Below are 22141 nucleotides of genomic sequence, written 5' to 3'. Positions count from 1 at the left end.
TAACTGTTTCCTTCGAGGCCGCCATGTTGTTAAGCGGTGCCGAGCAGCCCGTTCCGTACGAGTGCTTGCTCGAGTGTTTTGAATTGGTCAACGTTAAACAAGCCGCTTACTCATGGAACGCACTGAGTACTTTCTCCCCTCCCGGTGAAATTCAGTTGAAACTGGATGGAATTGACGAAGTGCTGCAGATATATAGTTCGGCCATGTTCGATCAAATCGCAAATTTTATTTGATATTTCCTTTCGTGCCAATCTCACGAAATGGAACCTCAACAACAAAAAGTCGCCGCGCATGCGCGGTTCGTATATAATAAATGCGTCGTTGGCTCGCAGTTGTTTTTATTGTCGCTTTTTGAAATGTTTCAATTGTATAAATGCCCTCAAGGCAGATTCTAGTTGCTTCCGCCGTGACGTCATTGCTCTCGCGCTTGAGCTGCCATTTTTGGGGTCGTCGCAGTGCCGGAGACATCGGTTGGCATCGGCTTTAGTTCTGTGACATTTTGTGTTCGCGCTTACCAGTAAGGAGGGTGAGCTTTGTGTGTGGTCGGGAGAAGTCGTGTTGTGGTGCTTCTGGATGTTGTGACGCCGGTTCTCGGTGATCGGGCGGATGTGCGGCCTATGCGGCCTATTTCCCGCGTATTAACCGTACTCGACATTCGTCATTTTGAACCTCGTATACAACGGTTTACACGTCCTCACATTGTACGTTATCCTCATCCTGAGCTGTGTTTGCCGCAGGTAATCGTTATGGCTGCGCAAGAAGAGGGGATGGTCACGTTTAAGGTGAGATTACCTGTGCGCTGTGCTCTGTCCTACAAGGGCCAATCTAAGCCTCCCTCGCATTGCGGATTTTGAATTCCAACACGAACCTTCATCGTTGGTTGTGAATGTGAACACGAGGGTTGGAGCTGCACACGGCATTTTAATCTTTATCGTAATCCAATCGAGATGACGTCGAAACGCGGAACTTCGATTCCGACTCCAGTCATTCACGCACGGGGTCATTCACGCACCGGGTCGTTCACGCACCGGGTCATTCACGCACCGGGTCATTCACGCACCGGGTCATTCACGCACCGGGTCATTCACGCACCGGGTCATTCACGCACCGGGTCATTCACGCACCGGGTCATTCACGCACGGCCGCACACCCAGGCGTTGGCGCACGGCCGCGCACCCAGGCGTTGGCGCACGGCCGCGCACCCAGGCGTTGGCGCACGGCCGCGCACCCAGGCGTTGGCGCACGGCCGCGCACCCAGGCGTTGGCGCACGGCCGCGCACCCAGGCGTTGGCGCACGGCCGCGCACCCAGGCGTTGGCGCACGGCCGCGCACCCAGGCAGGATTGTCGCACGGCCGCACACCCAGGCATTGGCGCACGGTCGCACACCCAGGCATTGGCGCACGGCCGCGCACCCAGGCGTTGGCGCACGGCCGCGCACCCAGGCGTTGGCGCACGGCCGCGCACCCAGGCATTGGCGCACCCAGGCGTTGGCGCACGGCCGCGCACCCAGGCATTGGCGCACCCAGGCGTTGGCGCACGGCCGCGCACCCAGGCGTTGGCGCACGGCCGCGCACCCAGGCGTTGGCGCACGGCCGCGCACCCAGGCGTTGGCGCACGGCCGCGCACCCAGGCGTTGGCGCACGGCCGCGCACCCAGGCGTTGGCGCACGGCCGCGCACCCAGGCGTTGGCGCACGGCCGCGCACCCAGGCGTTGGCGCACGGCCGCGCACCCAGGCAGGATTGTCGCACGGTCGCACACCCAGGCATTGGCGCACGGTCGCACACCCAGGCGTTGGCGCACGGCCGCGCACCCAGGCGTTGGCGCACGGCCGCGCACCCAGGCGTTGGCGCACGGCCGCGCACCCAGGCATTGGCGCACCCAGGCGTTGGCGCACGGCCGCGCACCCAGGCGTTCGCGCACCCAGGCATTGGCGCACCCAGGCGTTGGCGCACGGCCGCGCACCCAGGCAGGATTGTCGCACGGTCGCACACCCAGGCATTGGCGCACGGTCGCACACCCAGGCATTGGCGCACGGTCGCACACCCAGGCATTGGCGCACGGTCGCACACCCAGGCATTGGCACACGGTCGCACACTGTTCTATTTTGCCAAGTGTCGCTCTTGAGTGATTTTTCATTTGTCTGTCTGTTTGTCCGCACAGAATAAATATGATTTTCTCTGCAACTGTTGGTCTAATTGGCAGGAAATTTTCACTGTTTGTGCACTACCTCCCGTATAATTTTTGGATAATTATGACGTCATAGGCCACATGGTACGAGCACCATCTTGAAAAAATTGAAAACTTGGCAGCTTTATATCTCAAAGTGCTGCATCGAAAAAAATTGAGACATGGCTAATTGTAAAGAACTCTCCATGGGGAATAACATCTGTTAATGATGATGTCATCGGTGCCTCCATTATGACGTCATAATTCGACAAGTACAAAACTTCTGATCAAGATTAAATTTATTGAGCATCATGTATGGATAAATTGGTGGAGGGAAAAAAAAAAGATTGTCATAGGTCACGTGGTGAGTCCGCCATATTTGTTTTAACACAAAAGCCCTAAAAACCACCAAGTACAAACACGTCCTGGCGAGGGTATCCAATCTCTGATTGCTCTTTCTTGTTTTTATTGAAGATAAGGTAGGTACAGGTGAAGTAACCTTTGATGATGGTGATGATGATGATTTAGAATTCAGTAAATTGTATGAACTCCTCTGAAGAAGACGCAGGTGAAGGGGATGCAGGCGAAGGCACTGAAGGTGTTGAGGTGGAGGAGCCGGAGAAAATATAAAGGGTGATAGTTTGCTGCTTTACCTATTGCTGCAGGTTGCTGTGCAGCTCTTTGTATGGCAGTTTAAAACCTTCCAGCCCCTTCTTGACCGCTCCATCGATGGGTTGACATCTTCTAACCTGTCAGCAACTGTTCTCATATCCTGCAACACCTCAGCCAGGAACTCGATGGTCAGGAAAGGCCTCACCACCTCTTCCTCCTCTTCACTGTCCTCCAAAGAAGCCTTAGTGATGGTCTCCAACTCCTCCTCAGTGAGCTACTCACCATGCGAGACGATGAGATCTTCCAATTCCTCAGGCTCCATGTCGTCGAAACCTTCCCCTCCCACCTTCCATGCCAACCCGACAATTGTCTGCCTCTCTGCCTGTCTGCCTGTCTTCCGTGGTGTCGGGAAAACCTCTTTCGTCTTTGAATACCGTATTTTCCTGTGGTGTATTTAACCGCACCAATGTTCCCACCACCCCCCGCACCCCAAAAAACTCAGTGCTCCCCGCAAACCTCTCTGATGTCGGATTGGAAGTGCGTAGTCTTATCGGCCGCATCATCAGGTACGTGTGTGTGTGTGTGTGTGTGTGTGTGTGTGTGTCTGTGTGTGTCTGTGTCTCTCTCTGTGTGTGTGTGTGTCTCTGTGTGTGTGTGTGTGTCTCTGTGTGTCTCTCTCTGTGTCTGTGTGTGTGTGTGTGTGTGTGTGTGTGTGTGTGTGTGTGTGTGTGTGTCTGTGTGTGTGTGTGTGTGTGTGTGTGTGTGTGTGTCTGTGTGTGTGTGTGTCTCTGTGTGTGTGTGTGTCTCTGTGTGTGTGTGTGTCTCTGTGTGTGTGTGTGTCTCTCTGTGTGTGTGTGTGTCTGTGTGTGTGTGTGTGTCTCTGTGTGTGTGTGTGTGTGTGTGTGTGTGTGTGTGTGTGTGTGTGTGTGTGTGTCTGTGTGTCTCTGTGTCGTCAAACCAACAGATTATGGTATGCCATGAACCTGTAGGTAGGCCCATGACAGGCTGCTAATTTTTGCCGGTAAGCTTCAGGGACCAATTCATCGGCTTTGAGAATGGTTTTCTTCACTATCTCATAATCTGCACATTGGTCAATCGGTAAAGCCGAATAGATATCTTGAGCTTTACCCACCAGAACACTTTGCACTAACCTAGTCCAGGACCCCACAGGCCATTTTAGCATTTGAGCCACTTTCTCAAAGTGTAAAAAAAACTTGGCTACCTCCTTTTCATTGAAGGGTGGAACCAGCCTCACATGCCTACCAACATCCCAAGTGTTCTGACTAGTTGTCGAACTAGCCGGCATGGATGCTACTTCTCTCCGTTCTCCCATTAATTCCAGCTCCTTGAGTTTAAGTTCCTTCTGATACTCCATGTCACGTTCCTTTAACTCCCTTTCGGCTCTCCTTTCCTCTGCTCTTCTTTCTTCTTCGGCTCTCCTTTCCTCTGCTCTTCTCTCCTCGAGTTCTTTTTCAGCTCTCCTTTCCTCTGCTTTTAACCTTTCCTGGCTCTGCAGTTGCATCTCCATTTTCCGGAGCTCCACATTTTCTTTTTCCTCGGGTAACCAATCCAAGGCTACCTCTTTCCATATTCCTTGTCCCACCAGAGATTCTACCACCAATGTCTGCATCTCTGCTTTCTTCATATTAACTCGGACCTCCAAGTTAAAATATTTGGCCAATATCAAGAGTTCCGATCTTAACGCTTGGAACTGTGCCTCATTATGGGACGCCGCAAACTTTTCTGCGTCAAACACCATGGTGACTATTCGTTAACAACTGTTAACCCTCACACAAAAAAATTTCAAATTTTTTTCTTTTCAAAAATTTGGGAATGTTAGAAAATTCCATTGGGAATGTTAGGGAATTCTATCCCTGACGAATGTTAAGGAATTTAATCCCGGACGAGATTTTGAAATTTTGTCACCAAAGACGAGCCCCCAATTTCTGTTACGTACTCCTCCCCAAACCCCGGTCACGGTGTACCTCCGAGCCCCGAGAGGAGTCATGGCAGAAAGATGTGTTGTTCTGTATGTCAAAGATCAATGGTGAAACCACACCAATTGTTACCAACAAACAAGTATTGTATTAAGATCACACAAGAATAACAGTACAACAACAATAGTAATCAATTGTACAACCAATATATATTTCCTATGATGGTACCATCAGGTTCGTACAATATAACTCACTGGTCTACAAGTGAGCGAAAAGAAGAACATTCCCCAATGTCTCTTCCTGCATCAAGCCAAAGTCGATCCGCTCCAGCGATCGTCAGAACGATGTCCAATCGAGACCAGAATCCCGTTAGGATGACAGTCGCAGTCCTGCTGCCAAAGCTGCGCAAAGGTGCCCTCAAGGCGACTGGGAAATCACACCCTCGGGTATGGACGTTCCACGGCTCCAAATCGGCGAACCGCAGATTTCCCACTCAAAAGCCACGTGACACACGCACCCCAGATTAACGTCTGAATGCGGTGAAAATGGTTGAAACGAAGTGAAAAACCTTGAGCGATGCGCAAAGCGCGCGAGTCAAAATGGCCGACGGCCCGTTCTCGTGGCGTAACGGCACTCCAACGATTCTCTTCGGAATTGACCTCAAAACCTGACACGCAGGTTTATCTGTCACAGCAATAACAACTCTGTGGCAGGAATCCCTTTCCTGGGAAACCCAAAGTTCACTCGTGACTCGTTCGGCAACGTTCGCTCCAGACCTCAAAGCAACTAGGCTTCTTGTCCGACTCACTCGCTCCGCCTTCTCTTCCTCCTCTTCCTCTTCGTCGTCGTCCGGTAACTTAACTTAACTAACTTAACGTCCGGTTTAAAACTAACTTTTTTACCTTTTGAAAATAGTAATCTATATTTCCCTCAAACTACAACAATAATAGTACATGGAATCAAAAATGTTTACAGTGGATGAAAACCACAACAACGGAAGTGACAAATCCGTAACACCACCCTTCCCCTTTCCCCTTCCCCCAAGCGCTCTCCCTCCCACAGATCTCCAGATGTCCCTGTCCTCTACTGTTGTTGTGCTTGTGTGTTTTCTCTCTCCCCATCTTGTCTCCCGCTCCCTTTATTATATGTTTTGTGTGTCCGTTTATGTTTTTTTGTGATTAATGTTCGCTCTTACACGAGCCTCGATCTTGTATTCAAAAATCAAACAAAAACAAAAAAAAGCAGCGGGATGAGAAGAAATGGTGAAACCCAGGACATATGCTGCACCTAAGTGCTCGTGCAGGGCTTGTGGGGAGATGGTGGATGGGTTGGTAGTGTGCCCATTGTTTGTGGGTGATGGTTTTTTGCGCATGTCCAGCTGCTTTATGCGTGACGTGTGGAAGATGATTTTAGAACAGTTATCCATGGCGCTCGTGGTAAATGGTTTATGCAGCTGTTGACATTGTTTGCGTGGGTGGTGAAAGATTCTTTTGGAACTGTTATGTACGTGGCTCGTGGAAGATGTGCTTTTTTGTGCACATGCAGCTGCTTGATGCATGGCTGGTGGGATATGTGGTGCACCTGCAAAAACCGCAATAACGCAAATTGCAGGGCCGCGAATGTAGAAGCATGTCATATGTTATGAACCGCGAATACACATGCTCCGTGAGTGTTGGGACTGTGAACGTCAGGATCCGGCTGTACTTTTATTTGGTTTTAAGAAGTTTATCTTTTGACTCTTCTTGTTTTACTGGTGTGCAGCTGGTGCTTGTCGGTGACGGTGGTACGGGTAAGACCACCTTTGTAAAGCGTCATCTCACAGGAGAGTTTGAGAAGAAATATGTCGGTACGACTCAGCAAATCTCCCTCCCACTACCCCCTCGACTTTGGCAATCGCAGGCCTCTTAAAAGTATTTTGTTGCTTTTTATATTATTTTGATGTACAGGTATTAAGGCTCATGGATGAGCAGAATTGAAAACCTTAGATTCCAGCATCTCAAGGAGGATAGAAGATGGGAAGTAGCGGCACCAGTCCGCCTTAGGTAGCGATGCTATATGACGCTCCAGATGAACACGGCTATAAGTTGAGGATTGGGGAGAAAGGACTTATCCCCACAGAAAATTCTGAGTCTTTGATGCCAGATAGGACAAATGATCTTCCCAAGACAGGTTCCAGCTGATGGTGATAACCAGGAACTCCAAAAACCATATCTGTCGTAGAGGCCACCACAGAAATGATTCCTGCGATTTTCCTGTTGGTCTTTGATTACCTAAATTTTGTTCAATCTAGACTATCATTACATGCCAGCTTATCCCTTCTGCCCTCTTTAGTGATTGGTGTTAGCCTGATTTTAAAACTGGTCTTGTCCTTTATGATTCCATCTTACTCACGCCACCCCAACTCATGTTTTTATTAGCTCACCTGGAATGTAATTCCGGGGAGCTAATGGGATGACGCGTCGCCAATCCGTCTATCCATAAACACTTGCAGCAATAACTCCGAAACTGCTGATGGGGGTGTTACCAAACTTGTCTAAAATGATATTTTGTATGTTGTAACTCAAGTTTGTTTACGACATTTAAAAAAAATCTGCGTTCAAGGGGGTTTACTCGGGTTCAAAGTGCATCCAGCTGGGTTTGACCCTTCCACCCCTCCCCTCCCCGCCGCCCCCCCCCCCCCCCCCCCCAAAATAGGTATTTGCTCTTTCCTCTGAAACTACACACACTGGTTTGATGAAACTTGACCACAACCTTCATTACCAGTGATTTACCAAAGTTTGTTTACGGCATAAAAAATATCAGGGTCTAAACCCAAGAACCAACTTCTTCCTCTTCTCCATGTACTTCTCCGAAGACAGTTGCAGGAGAAGTATATGGACAAGAGGAGGAAGTTGTTTCTTGGGTTTGTTGATCTGGAGAAAGCATTCGATAGGGTTCCACGCGAAGTAGTGATATGGGCATTGAGGAAGTTAGCAGTAGAGGAATGGTTGATCAGAGTAGTGATGGCAATGTACGAGAGAGCGCGCACAGCTGTAAGGACGAAGGACGGGAACAGTGGTGAGTTTGAGGTGAAGGTGGGAGTGCATCAGGGGTCGGTACTACTATTTGTAGCTGTGATGGAGGGGGTTGGCTCGGAACGTAAAGGAGGGTTTACCATGGGAGTTGTTGCATGCAGATGAACTGGGATTGATTGCGGAAAGTATGGATGGACTGAAGGAGAAGATGAACAAGTGGAAGGAATGTATGGAGACAAAAGGTCTGAAGGTGAATATCAGAAAAACGAAGGTGATGGCAAGTGGTAAAGCAAGTGGTGAGGTGGAAAGAACGGATGTGGCCGTGTGCTGTGTGCAGGAAGGGTGTCGGAGTGAACTCCATTCAATGTACAATGTGTGCTGAGTGGGTTCATCAAAAATGTAGTGGTCTGAGAGGGTCATTAACCAGTGTGGCAGCTCCATTCATGTGTGAGGTGTGCACAGAGGGAGCTGCAGATGGAGGAAATGTTGAGTTGGATCTTGGAGACGGCGTGAAGCTGGAAGGTGTGAAAACATTTTGCTACCGAGGAGACATGCTGAATGGAGAAGGTGGATCTGACTCAGCAACGGTTGCTGGAGTGAGATGTGCATGGAAGAAGTTTCGGGAACTGAGTGGCGTGCTGACGAGGAGGGGAGTGTCGTTGAAGCTGAAGGGAAAGGTGTATGCTGCATGTGTGAGAAGTGTTATGATTTATGGGAGCGAGACATGGGTAATGAACGTAGAGCAGCAACAAAGGTTGGAAAGGGTGGAAATGCGAATGGTTCGACAGATGTGCGGAGTATCGTTGAGAGAGAGAGGAAGACAAATGATGAATTGCGAAAGATGATGGGAATAGAGCCTGTGATGGATGCTGTGAAGAGAAACAGGTTGAGATGGTTTGGTCATGTGTTGAGGAAGGATGAAAGTGACTGGTTGAGAAGAGTGATGGAAATGAATGTCGAAGGAAGTAGAGGACGGGGAAGACCGAGAAAGACTTGGCTGAAGATGGTGGAAGAAGAAATGCGGGCAAGGGGGTTAACAAGGGGAGATGCAGAAAATAGGGCAAAATGGAGAAGATTGTCATGGGGACCGCAAGGCTAACCCACGCTCTAGCAGGGACAATGGCCTTAAAATGCCTGTTGCAAAAGGGTCTGCGGGGTCCTATTTTTGTTTAACTGATCATTATTTGGTAATTACTGTAATACATACATTATCATTCGACCTAACCTGCCTTCCTTCCTATGCCTGTGCAGCCACCCTTGGTGTTGAGGTCCACCCCCTGGTGTTTCACACAAACCGTGGTCCTATCAAATTCAATGTGTGGGACACTGCGGGACAAGAAAAATTTGGAGGCCTTCGAGATGGATACTACATCCAAGGTGCAAATCGGATATGAACAACTGCTGCGTGTCCACGGACAACTTCCTCTTCCTTTCCCCTCCCTCGCCCGCTCCCTCCTCGTCCCCTCTGCTCGCTCTCGACATCCCTCGCCTCCTCTGCTCGCTCCGCTCCATCACTCACTCCCCTCCTCTTCTTCCCTCCTTCCTTTATTCGCACCCATTTTCCCTCTTCAGTAAATGGGGTAACTCCTCTTCTTCCCACCCATCCCATACACCTCCTCTCATTTTGCATCTTGTCTGTTATTATTCACACATTACTAATTTTCCTATTTACTGAATGAAGTTATCTTGCACTATTTTTCTTTTTGAAAACATTCAAATTAAAACTTTATACATGGTTTAGGATTGCTAGATAAATTGTCCATTGGCCATGCTTTTTGTGATTGCCAAAGGCGTGGTACGTACACTCTGGGGCAAAAAAATATGAGTGGTCAATTTTTAAAACATTTTTTGTCATCACTATTTTAGCATACTAATTTTACTAATTAAAATTAAATACATACATAATTAAATACATAAAATATACATAAAATACATACATAAAATATACATACATAAAAATACATAAATACATAAAATACATACATAAATACATACAATACATACATAATTAAAAACACACCAGATCATGTGGAAATAACTGTACAAATCAGTATGGAATAGTTTGTCCCTCAGCTTTCTTAAAATTATCCAGTTTGGTCAATCTTTCACAAAGCCTCTTGCACCAATAAATCTCAATATTGCCCCATTCATGTTTGGCAGCTTACCAAAGTTGATCAGAATTGGAAAATTTCGTTCCAATAAGTTTGTGCTCGATATCGGTCCAAAGATTCTCTATTTACTTCAAATTGGGACTCTAACCAGGCCAGAACATAAGTTTCAGGGACTTTTTCTCCGACCATTTTTGGAGGCTTTTGCAGTATGGGCTGGGGCACTATTTTGTGGAAAAAAGACTCATTTGCTTTTCTCTCTGCGAAATAACTTTTGGAGGCTGGGAAGTAATCCTGTCACTAATATTACTGGTATTCCTTGGCAGTAATTGACTGTCCACACCTTATCAGCTCACCAATACCAGCAGATGAAAATGCACCCCAGAGCATGACGCCACCTCCTCCATGCTTCACGGGTGTTGAAATGTATTCAGGGTTTAATCTCTCACCAGATCTGCGAAGGTAACGTTCTGGGGCATCACCGCAAATCTGAACTCTTGATTCATGACCTCCCAGAACTCTCTGAAACCAGTCTGAATCACAGTTCCCAAGTTCGGCCGAAACGTGCAATCTGTCCTGAATGTTTATCTTAGATAATCGAGGCTTCTTAGCACATCTTGAGGTAAAACCAACATCGGTCGACCTTCCTGTGATGGTCCTTCTGGAAACGGTCTTGGTTTCAGCAGTTCTGAACTCCTCTGACAGTTTCCGCAGGCTTTTCTTTCTTTCCTGGAGAACTAAAAATTGCATTCACCTGTCATCTTTACCTGTCGTGGCTCTGGGCCTGCCAGATCCCTTGTTCCTTGCAGTAAAACCAGTTTTCTGGAACTGTAGACCTATTCTCTTTATGGTAGGCAGAGAAATATGGATGTTCTTCTTCTTCAGGTGCTTGTGGATTTCAGCATATGTCTTTCCCGCTTGATGAAGACAAGCAATTCGATATTTAACATCCCCATCAGCATGAAAGTTCTCTTTTTGGAGACATTTCTAAATTGAAACACAAAAACATGACCTACCTGTACAAGTCATAAATTGGAGCAATTTAGGCATCACACATGTGCACTAAACAGTCAAAAAAACTTGACACCACCCTGATAATGCATTGCACATCTTTAAAAATATACTCGAACAGTATAATATATATTTTAAATTTTGTGCTGCAGAACTCAAAAGTCTTACCTTCCTTTTTTATGTTTACATTTTTGATTTATTTTGTCTTGTTTGAGATATTGGCCTTTAAAGACAAATACGGGAATTTTGTAATTTTCTTATTTTTGAGAACAACATTTCTTAAAACACGAATGTTTTCATATAAATTGTTGTAAACCGCACAGAGGGCTTTTAGTTGCTGTAACCCGAGTAATCAATTAAAACTGGAATGTGCCCTGCGCGTCTGTGGCTAAAACCCCCCCCCCCCCCCCCCAAAAAAAACAGTTTGGCTCATATTTTATTTATTTATTTTTGTCCCGGAGTGTATATGGTTCAACATAGGGATTCTTGATAAATGTAGAAGGTTTCCAAGAATGTATCTTGTTTGTGTAATTAGTTCTGAAAATATTATTTTGTGGATTTTTACATTTCAGGTCAATGTGCGATCATCATGTTTGACGTGACGTCACGAGTGACCTACAAAAATGTCCCCAACTGGCACAGAGACCTGGTGCGCGTGTGTGAGAACATCCCCATTGTTCTTTGTGGGAACAAAGTGGACATTAAAGACCGGAAGGTTAAGGCAAAGTCCATTGTCTTTCATCGCAAGAAGAATCTTCAGGTACCATATGCTAATGCTTTCATGGAGGAGACATCTGCTGGTCTCGTTCTTTAAAACCTCCAGTTAACAGGTACATTTGCTGCTTGTGTGGCCTGTTTTATTAATGGTTGCTGTCCCACCAGTAAGCTCCGTCGGTGATTTTTTTTTCCCTTCCTTCGGGTTATCGATAGATCGGTGGCCTAAATAAATAAATCTTTTTTTCTTCTTTTTTTTTTAACACAGGTTCCAAAATTCCGTAATAGTCCGGCAGGTAAGCTAAATATAGCATAACAATTGTGCATTTTGTGAGCAAAGCACCAAATTTGGCACACTAGTAGACTATCATATTATGAAAAGATCTGGATATTGGGTCATCTCAGATTCAGAGATTTGATTTTTGCAAGATTTGCAGATTTTGCAGATTTGCAAGCTGAGATTACAACGCCAGCGACGGCCGACTCCTTCCTGCGAGCTGCCCACGTCACCCGCACAAGAAGAGCTCATCAAATCACTGCAGCGGCACTGCACATCCTGCAACACCGTGCGTATGAACGCCACTGTATGACATATGCTGATGATGCAGAATACCTGCCTGAGTTCGAAGACCGGTGTCACCAGAGAGGAGAAGACATTCCCAACTTTCAGTACTGGGCAACTGTGCTGGAACTAGAGATGTTGGTACTGGTCTACGTGCGTTCTCTGCGGCAGGCTTCATTCACGATGTACCTTGATGCCCTGACGGAACTGGTCCCATGGTTCCATGCCTTAGACCACACACACTATGCCAGGTGGGTCCCTGTTCACCTGAGGGACATGGTTGCACTCCCAATGAAGCACCCAGATGTAGCCAGAGAATTCAGGGCTGGCAACTTCACTGTACAGAAGACAAAGAAGGTGTTCTCTTCGATCCCAATCGAATCGAAATCTTGCAAAAATCAAATCTCTGAATCTGAGATGGCCCAATATCCAGATCTTTTCATAATATGATAGTCTACTGGTGTGCCAAATTTGGTGCTTTCCTCACAAAATGCACAATTGTTATGCTAAGTTGCCCCACTATAATTGGCCATTACGTATTCATGCATGACGTACACGTACGTCATTGACACGGTAATTCGCAGGATACATCGTGCACTCGATCTTTACAAATCATGGCCAATCTTTTTGTACGATAAAAATATCGTTAACGACATTAAAAGGGGGTTTTGTTTTGTCCTTCATTGCCAGGTACTTTATTCTTGCAGGATAATTTCTAAAGACGATAGTCCTGATGTTGCGGGCCCTCATGGATGATGAATAGTCTCTGACCGAATGATTGAATGAATGAATGATCGTTTTAAGGCCATTTTCCCCGCAAGAGCGGGGGTTAGCCTTGCGGGCCCCATGACAATCATGGTTCCCTGTTTTGAGGCAATGTTTTTATGGCAGGATGCCCTTCCTGACGCCAACCCTTGGTCGCCTCTTCGATGCGCAGGGATACGGTGTACCTATTCTAAATTGGGGTACACACCGGGATCATTCATCCCAGCAAGCTGGTACTCAATTAGCCGACCTCGGAAGGATGACAGGCTGAGTCAACCCCCCTGGTGTTAATTCAGCGATCGACCGGGATTCGAACCCAGTATCCTAGGATCCCAAGCTGGCACCCTAACCGCAAAGCCAACACCAGGTCAGAGAATGAAACATGCTAAACTCAACGCCATTTCCCGGGATACTCTGGGTACCAGTGATGTCATAACAATGGCGCTGCTTTTCTCATTGTTCTCAGTGGGGCATTTCCTCAAGAGGAATTTCCTCCTCCCAATGGATGCCAACCAATGGGGGTTATCCGTGCTCTATCCTTTTCAAGCAAGGAAGCAGCACGTACCAGTTTTTAAATCGTTGGTATGACTTGAACCGGTCCAAACTGGATGGGTGTTTTTTAGGAGACACCATCTTCCCTGCTGGATGGCCGTTGGCTCCCTATGTGAGCTCATCCGCACTTTGCCAGGTGTTGTTTTTGGTCCTGGCAGGGTGTCCCAGTCAGTCTCCCCACCAGCAAAACCAGAGGGGTGTCGGATTAGTCGCCGACAACCCGACCATGCGACAGGTAGCACTGGGTTGCATGTTACCAGTAGCAGTCCCAAAAGACTGACCTGACAAAAACCCGAAACCTGTTTTTCCGCTTTTGAAAGAATTAACCAGTTCTAGCCATTCCATTCCTCGCCTCGCCTCGTTCCCTAACCAAATTTACCAACGCATTCCTCTTCGCCAGGCTCCGCTACTCTGACTTGCGCTACTTTCATCCTTCCAGAGAGGACTGAGATCATTTACATGGACAAAATGTTCATGCTCTGAAGGCAGAGGACATATGAAAATGGGCATTAATGCCTTTGTGCCCTGAGGGCAGAATAACTGTGTGAGAGTCTCATAAATGTGGCGGCCTTCAGCGCTGCTTGATTGGTGCATCTTTTTCTCAGATGTTTCAAAATCGCCATTTTCTCCAAGAGGAGTTGGCAGAAGGTTTGGACTGTTCGGTTTGGCCCATCGGCTTCGTTTGGTTACCATCATGCCTGATATCCAAGGTTCATGAACAAAACAAATATGGACCGTGCTCGGACATGCAAAGCAAGAGATTAAAAGACTCTTCCCATGTCCTTTTCTCTCAAGACTGCGCGGTGTAAGGTGTTGTATGGACTCCGGTTATTACGATTACCATATTGGAGAATCCTCATAACTGAGTGACGTAATCCATGGATGATGTTCGAGCTGCCCTCCCTTTACTCTGCCATTTTGGGTGTGGTGGTGGTGGTTGTTTTGTTTTTATGCTTCCGCCCCTGGCATGATGTTTTTGGGTTGTCCGTCCGTACGGGCTAAGCCTCGTTTTTCTCAGCAACCGCATGTCGGATTGAGACAAAATTTTCAGGGTAGGAGTGACACCATGCAGAATATTTTTATGGTAATTGTGGCATCATAGGTCACGTGGTATGGCAGCCATTTTGGATTAAATGCAAATAATTAAAATTTTATTTCTCGGAAACCATCGAATGGAAAAAATTGAAACTTGGCACATTGTCAAGTGCTCCCAATGAGGAACAAAAGCATGATAATGGTGACATCATAGGTGAAGTGGTATACCGGCCAATAATGTTTTAATCAAATTCCTTATCCTAAAAATCTGAAATTGCATGCACATGATCTATGACGCATTTGTGTTTTGAAATATTTAATTTATGACATCATAGGTCCCAGGTTTGGCATCCATATTGGATTTCACCTAAACCCCCAAAAAAGCATCTTCTCCCAAACCACCAAGTCGATTGACTCGAAACTTTACATGTGTCATTGACTAAGCATGGTGATTAAAAGATGACCATGAAAACGTCATTGGTCACATGGTGTGGCAGCCATATTGGATTGCAGGAAAATATTAAATGATTATAATATCTGAAACAGCTTACCCTATCGATGCGAAATTTTACATATATCATGTAACACCATTGTTGCATATAGGTTGAAAATTATGTGGTAGGTCTCGTGGTTTGGCAGCCATACAACAGGCATTTTAAAGCCATTTTCCCTGCAAGAGCGGGGGTGAGCCTTGCGGTCCCCATGACGATCTTCTCCATTTTGCCCTATTTTCTGCATCTCCCCTTGTTAACCCACTTGCCCGCATTTCTTCTTCGACCATCTTTAGCCAAGTCTTTCTCGGTCTTCCCCGTCCTCTACTTCCTTCTACATTCATTTCCATCACTCTTCTCAACCAGTCACTTTCATCCTTCCTCAACACATGACCAAACCATCTCAACCTGTTCCTCTTCGCAGCATCAATCACAGGCTCTATTCCCATCATCTTTCGCAATTCATCATTTGTCTTCCTCTCTCTCAACGATACTCCGCACATCCACCGAACCATTCTCATTTCCACCTTTTCCAGCCTTCATTGCTGCTCTTCGTTCATTACCCATGCCTCGCTCCTATAAATCATAACACTTCTCACACATGCAGCATACACCTTTCCCTTCAGCTTCAACGACACTCCCCTCCTCGTCAGCACGCCACTCAGTTACCAAAACTTCTTCCATGCACATCTCACTCGAGCAACCGTTGCTTTGTTGGTTTGGCAGCCATCTTGGATAGAAAAATGAACCTTATCTGATCAACACGAAACTTCACAAACGTGATCGCCGACCCATACATATGCAGAGTGTACATTTTTTAAAGGTCATACGTTACGTGGTGTGGCAGCCATATTAGCTTGAAAGCCAATCTATATTACAAGCGTGAAAGTTTGTCTGTTTGTTTGTTTGTTTGTACTGAAACAGCGTCGCCATTTCTCAACGGATCTTCACCAAATATGGCACGGGGGTCCCTATGCACCACAGAATCACTGATGAACTGAAAAATTCCACCGCCCCCACTCCCACCCCTCCCCCCCCCCCCCCTCCCGGGACCAAATTTGCCATTTCTCAACGGATCTTCACCAAATTTGGCACGAGGGTGCCCATGCACCACAGAATCATTGATGAACCAACAAATTCCACCGCCCCCCCCACCCCCGGAACTAAATATGCCATTTCTCAACGGATCTTCACCAAATTTGGCACGAGGGTCCCCATGCGCCACAGAATCATTGATGAACAAAAAAAACCCGACCACCTCCACCCCCACCCACACCCCCCGGGGACCAAATTTGACATTTCTGCACTGCCTCCAAATCAAAGCTATTTCATCCTAGGATACTCTCTCATGGGATGTTTCAGTAGGCGATTGTTCACAGCCATTTGCAATAATGTTTACAAATACTGGTATTGTCAGTACAAAAGGTAAGATATAGTTATGTTGATTTTGGTGTTTGTTTTTCAGTCAATACGCATATTGTTTTTCACTCATTGGTGTCATATACTACAAAACACTAATGTATGTTTTTCAGTCCATACGGATATTGTTCTTCACTCAGTGGTGTCGTATACTACTCAACACTAACGTTTCAATACATTTGTTTTTCTCCTTTCTTACAATCACTTCTCAATGGCCTCTAAAGGTGGTTTTTTTTTTGGTTTTTTTTTACAATCACTTCTCAGTAACTTCTTAAATGGGACCTAAGAGGCAACGTTCTGCAAGTGCAGATGCACATGCAATACAAGTACAACAAAAGAGACAAAGAGAGTCCTCAACAGAGAGAGAAGTTAGACTTGCAGCCCAGCGAGCCAGACAGGCACAACTGAGATCAGCTCAAACTCCTGCTCAAACACAAGCGCAAATTGTTGCACAGCAGACCGGGCAGGCACAACTCAGATCAGCTCAAACTCTTGCTCAAACACAAGTGCGAATTGCTGCACAGCAGACCAGAGAGGCACAACTCAGATCAGCTCAAACTCCTGCTCAAACACAAGCGCGAATTGCTGCACAGCAGACCAGGCAGACAGCACTCAGGGCTGCAGAAACTCTGGCCCAGACAACTTCTAGAAAAGCGGCCGATTTAGCTAGACATAACCAAAGTGTTATGCATCTTGAGATCCATTTGGAAAATGGGGAAAGAGTTTACTTCACAGAAGAAACCGCGCTGCAGTGAGCCCAGCAGCCACCTCGGACCAAACTAACTGCATTCTTTGATTTGTGCAAACAGGATTCCTTTGCTAGAAGTCTTCTCGACTGTGAAGTGCCCAGATATTACACCTGGCAAGAAGGGAAAGAGGCATTTCAGCCAAGAAAGCAAGGTGCAACAATCCCTGGACACCCTCGCATCAGATCCAGTCAAGTGTTAGGTCGTGTCTACACTGTTCATCCCAGCAACTCTGAGTGCTTTTATCTCAGACTCCTCCTGCACAACATTCATGGTCGAACCTCATTCCAGGATCTCAAGACAGTTGCTGGATATGTCTGTGCAACATACCGTGAAGCTTGCCTGAGAAGAGGTCTCTTGGAAGATGATGCACACTGGAACAGTACCTTGGAAGAGGGTGCAGTCTCGCATTCTCCAAGCAAGATGAGGAGCTTCTTTGCTATCATTATCTGTGCCTGTTCACCATCCAATCCTGACCAACTTTGGCATCATCACCAGGACAGCATGACAGAAGACATACTGTATCAAGCACAACAAGAGTCAAAAAACCCAAACCTGCAGTTTACCTCTGCCATGCACAACCAAGCACTGGTACTCATTGAAAATACTGTACAGTCCATGGCTGGCAAGGATCTTCAACAGTGTGGACTGCCTGCTCCTGTACGAACTGAACCTGCAACTCTCAGTTGAGAGATGCTTCAGGCAACCACCTATGACATTCAACAGCTGCAACAGTATGTCCACCAAAATGAACCACTCTTGGTTCCAGATCAAAAAGAAGCTTATACAAGGATCAAACAATTGTTGACATCTGACTCGGGTGGAATTGTTTTCCTTGCTGCACCTGGTGGAACAGGCAAAACGTTTTTGATCAACTTAATTTTGGCACAAGTTCGTTCACTACAGCAGATTGCTATGGCAGTGGCCTCATCTGGAATTGCTGCAACTTTGCTCAAAGGTGGCAGGACTGCTCATTCTGCCTTTAAGCTGCCACTCAACCTGGCCCACAATGAGAGTCCTGTGTGCAATATTGGCAAAGGATCTGGACAGGCACAGGTTCTAAAGCAGGCCAAGCTTATAGTATGGGATGAGTGCACAATGTCTCACAGACTTGCATTTGAGGCTCTCGATCGCACCTTACAGGATCTCAGAGGTAACGCTAAAATCATGGGTGGAGTCACACTCTTGCTCTCTGGAGATTTCAGGCAAGCTCTACCAGTCATTCCAAAGGGTACACCTGCTGATGAGTTGAGAGCATGCCTCAAAGAATCCTACATTTGGAGTCGAGTGGAAAAACTCCATCTTTCTACCAACATGAGAGTTGCACTTAATAGAGATGTCTCAGCAGGCCAGTTTCCAAAGGTTTTGCTTCAACTGGGCAATGGTCAGCTACCAGTAGACACTGAGACTGGATATGTCACAATACCCCCAAATTGTGGAACAATCATCGACACATCTGAAGAAATGCTATTAAAGGTTTATCCGAGCCTCTCACAGAATTATAAAAACCATGAGTGGCTTTGTGAACGTGCCATCCTTGCTCCCAAAAATGACATTGTGCAGGATATTAATGCCACCATCATTCAACAGCTACCAGACCAATCCACATGGTGCAAGTCAGTTGACACTGTAGTTGATCTTGACGATGCTGTCAACTATCCAACAGAGTTTCTAAACTCTCTTCAGCTCACTGGCGTTCCACCTCACAATCTGCAACTGAAAGTGGGAGCCCCCATTATGTTGCTACGAAATTTGGATGCACCAAAACTCTAACGGTACAAGACTCGCTGTCAAAACTCTTATGCCCCATGTGATCGAAGCCACCATTATGACTGGTTGTGCCAAGGGAGAGGATGTTTTTATTCCACGGATTCCCATCATCCCAGCAGATATGCCATTTCAGTTCAAGCGTCTTCAGTTTCCAGTGAGACTATCATTTGCTATGACCATCAACAAGTCTCAGGGACAGTCTCTCAAGGTTGCTGGAGTTGAACTGACAAGTCCATGTTTCTCTCATGGTCAACTCCACGTTGCATGCTCACGTGTTGGGGCAAGCACACATCTTTTCATCAGAGCACCAAACGGCAGAACAAGAAATGTTGTCCACCCCAGATCTCTTGCTGACTAAAACTCTGTTAATATTTTGCCGAGGCAGCGCTGGTGGCCCAGTGGATCATGTGCTTCCTTGCCACGCAGACGATCCATGTTCCAGTCCCAGCAGCGGCAAAAATTTGTGAAGCCACCAAATGTGGCCCGTTCTGAGATACAGTCCTTAAATGGATTGAACTTGGACCTAAATCACCAACACACACTCTTTTTTTTTTTTACTTAAATGACTTAACTTATAGCAAGTTCTTATGTTATGTACATATAATTACATACAACATGAACTACACATCAACTTGCTATAAGTCAAGTCATATACTTTCTACATATTTGGAACCCGGGCAACGCCGGGTACCTTTGCTAGTAATTAATAAAATCCCTTCTCTGAAACTGCTTCACCGATCAATGTGAAACCTGTCATGTCGGATAAAAATGTGATACTTGAAAACAGCTGACGGGATTTAAATCAAACTTGTTTATTTCTAGGACAGAGAACGAGGGCATCTACCTGTTGTGGGACAATGCGGAGGCATATTGGCGACAGTCACATTGCTCTAGTTTCCTTTGCTTTGGAATGCATTTTAACCACTCCGTTAGCACATCCCTCCGTCCCCGGACAAATTTTTCTGGAACCTCCCCACATATTTGCCGGAATTGTGTTTCTCCTGTTTGATTGGTATACTTGCATCTTTCTCAGTATTACGACATATCCGCCAAGAGCAATTACAACTTTGAAAAGCCCTTCCTCTGGCTGGCTCGGAAATTGGTTGGAGATCCGAACCTCGAGTTCGTGGCGATGCCGGCGTTGGCCCCGCCAGAGGTGCAGATGGACCCCTCTTTGGCGCACCAGTACGAGCACGAACTCAAGGTGAGGTCGATCCTCGTGGCCGAGAATGGAGCCAAAATGGCCGTCGTGTGTGCCGGATTGCCAGCCGTGCCTGGTTTTGTTTGCTTTGCATGTCGTCGGTGACCATTTGGGGTCGTGGTATCCCGTTGAGACTCGGGAAAATGTGATGCATCTGCTGCTCCATGGTTTGTCTGTCCTGTTGTGAAGGAGGCTGCCATATCTTTTTACCTTTGTGCGTGTTGTGCAGATTGCTCAAGAGACCGCGTTACCCGAAGAGGACGAAGATCTGTGATGATTTTCGTTTTTCCATGATCTGTTTATTTTGTGTAATAAATGCGTTCTGACTACCCTCGCAGCCCTTCTCCGTCTCCTTTCCTCTGCCTCAATGAAGCGTGCGGGAGCGTTCGCTTCTCCCCCGTGCACAATTGGCTGCTTGGTCGCCCACGTTGGCCATCGCGACCTGGTCGTCAAATCGAGGGTTTCGCCGCCCGTTCGTCATCCCATTCCGGTTTGGCTTCGTCCCGTTCATCCGCACAGACTAAATTTTCCATGTACGTTCGGCCTTCCGTTCTTGCCAAAGTCGAAGTGACGAACCTTTTGGCATCTTCTTCACTCCGATCACCATGGCCGAGCCGTCACGCTCCTTTGGTCTGTTTGTGTTTATCCTAACAATGTCACGTGAACACTTTTGTACCGTTTTTGGTTTCATTGCACCTGTGCTGCGTGCGGTTGGAAGTTGAATTAAAGGATTGCTTGAGCCGGTCTGGGAGTGCTTTTGATGAATTGGTGAGAAACGAGAAACACCTTTACCTTGACTCATTTTAAGACAAAATGATCAAAACTACTCTCCGGCCTTTTGTGCTATGGATTAATTTTTACCTTCTCGTTTGAGAGCATGATGACCCACCTGCCCCATAATCACGACTCGTCATATTTTAGTACTGACGTCCATGGGCAGCTTGCGATGACGCCTGTAACCACTTCATACCGGAGCACGCCACCGCACCTGTCCCCCGTACACGCACGTAGGCCTCTGGTGCTGGATTTCCATAATGGCCTCTAATGCATTGGATGTATCGATGTTCAGTTCTGGAGCAATTGTTACCTGAGGTTAGGTGTTTAATTATAATTGTCAGGTGTGCTGTGGGAATGATAGGGCAAATGTCCGTTGTGCTTTGTATTTACCTTGAGTTGTACTAACCTGATTTTGTTCCTGGTTTACTGAGAATATTCCTACTTTTGATCTGTTCAAGTGAGGAGTAAATCGGTGTTGACGCTGCTTCAAAATGACTAATTGGTTAATTTTTGTTTGGTTTTTATTTTATTATTTTCAACATTAAAGTTCATAAACACCATGAATATGTTTTATCCAAACTTAATGTTGACAACAGTGAAAAATGGCAAATCTTCGGGATTAGTGGATGAAATAAACAGGATAAACGAAATGGTTTGGAATTGGAACAAGTGATGGGGTGGTTGGTAATGGGGGAGGGGGGAAGAGACAGGTGCACATGTCAAGGAGGGGAGAGGGGGGTCAGGTACACGTGCCAAGGAGGAGAGGGGGGGGTCAGGTACACGTGCCAAGAATGGGGGGAGGGGAGCGTCAGGTGCACGTGCCAAGAATGGGGGGAGGGGAGCGTCAGGTGCACGTGCCAAGGAGGGGGGGGTCAGATGCACGTGCCAAGGAGGGGGGGAGGGGAGCGTCAGGTACACGTGCCAAGGAGGGGGGGGGGGGTCAGGTACACGTGCCAAGGAGGTGGGGGGGGGGGGGGGGACATATGGCGTGTGAATCTTCTTTATCAAGGGGACTGCGATCGATTTTAGATAGGACTGTGATAGAGCAAAGTTTGCATATACCCTCGCATGCACTTTTGTATGGTTTCATTGTACGTATTTTATAGATGTACTCACATTGTAGTTTTATATTTACAGAGGTACTTGGTTTAAAAAAGATAACGTGTAATAATTGTAGTTTACGTTGGCGAATGATGTGCGGACAAACACAATCAGACCCAGATGCAATTACCTTTTTGGTGAGGGTAACAGGATGTAAA

General features: G+C 46.7%; 1 protein-coding gene across 2 annotated transcripts; it reads left to right on the top strand.

The window, feature by feature from the left end:
- Positions 1–340: 340 nt before the first annotated feature.
- On the top strand, positions 341–21446 carry RAN (RAN, member RAS oncogene family). 2 transcript variants are annotated; one of them, XM_068119505.2, is made up of 7 exons: positions 341–517; positions 738–782; positions 6479–6563; positions 8983–9108; positions 11423–11610; positions 19938–20108; positions 20335–21446. In XM_068119505.2, exons 2-7 carry the CDS (start codon positions 747–749, stop codon positions 20377–20379), a joined length of 651 nt encoding a protein of 216 aa, XP_067975606.1. In that variant the 5' UTR covers positions 341–517; positions 738–746; the 3' UTR covers positions 20380–21446. The 2 variants fall into 2 exon arrangements, with proteins under 2 accessions (XP_067975606.1, XP_067975608.1); XM_068119507.2 differs by having other exon boundaries at positions 392–526.
- The last annotated feature ends 695 nt before the right edge of the window (positions 21447–22141 follow it).

Source organism: Myxine glutinosa, chromosome 6 (assembly GCF_964187855.1).
Source record: "Myxine glutinosa chromosome 6, kmMyxGlut1.1, whole genome shotgun sequence".
Lineage (NCBI taxonomy): Eukaryota > Metazoa > Chordata > Myxini > Myxiniformes > Myxinidae > Myxine > Myxine glutinosa.
Note: the sequence above shows the minus strand (reverse complement) of the source record. Positions and strands in the feature narration are given on the sequence as shown.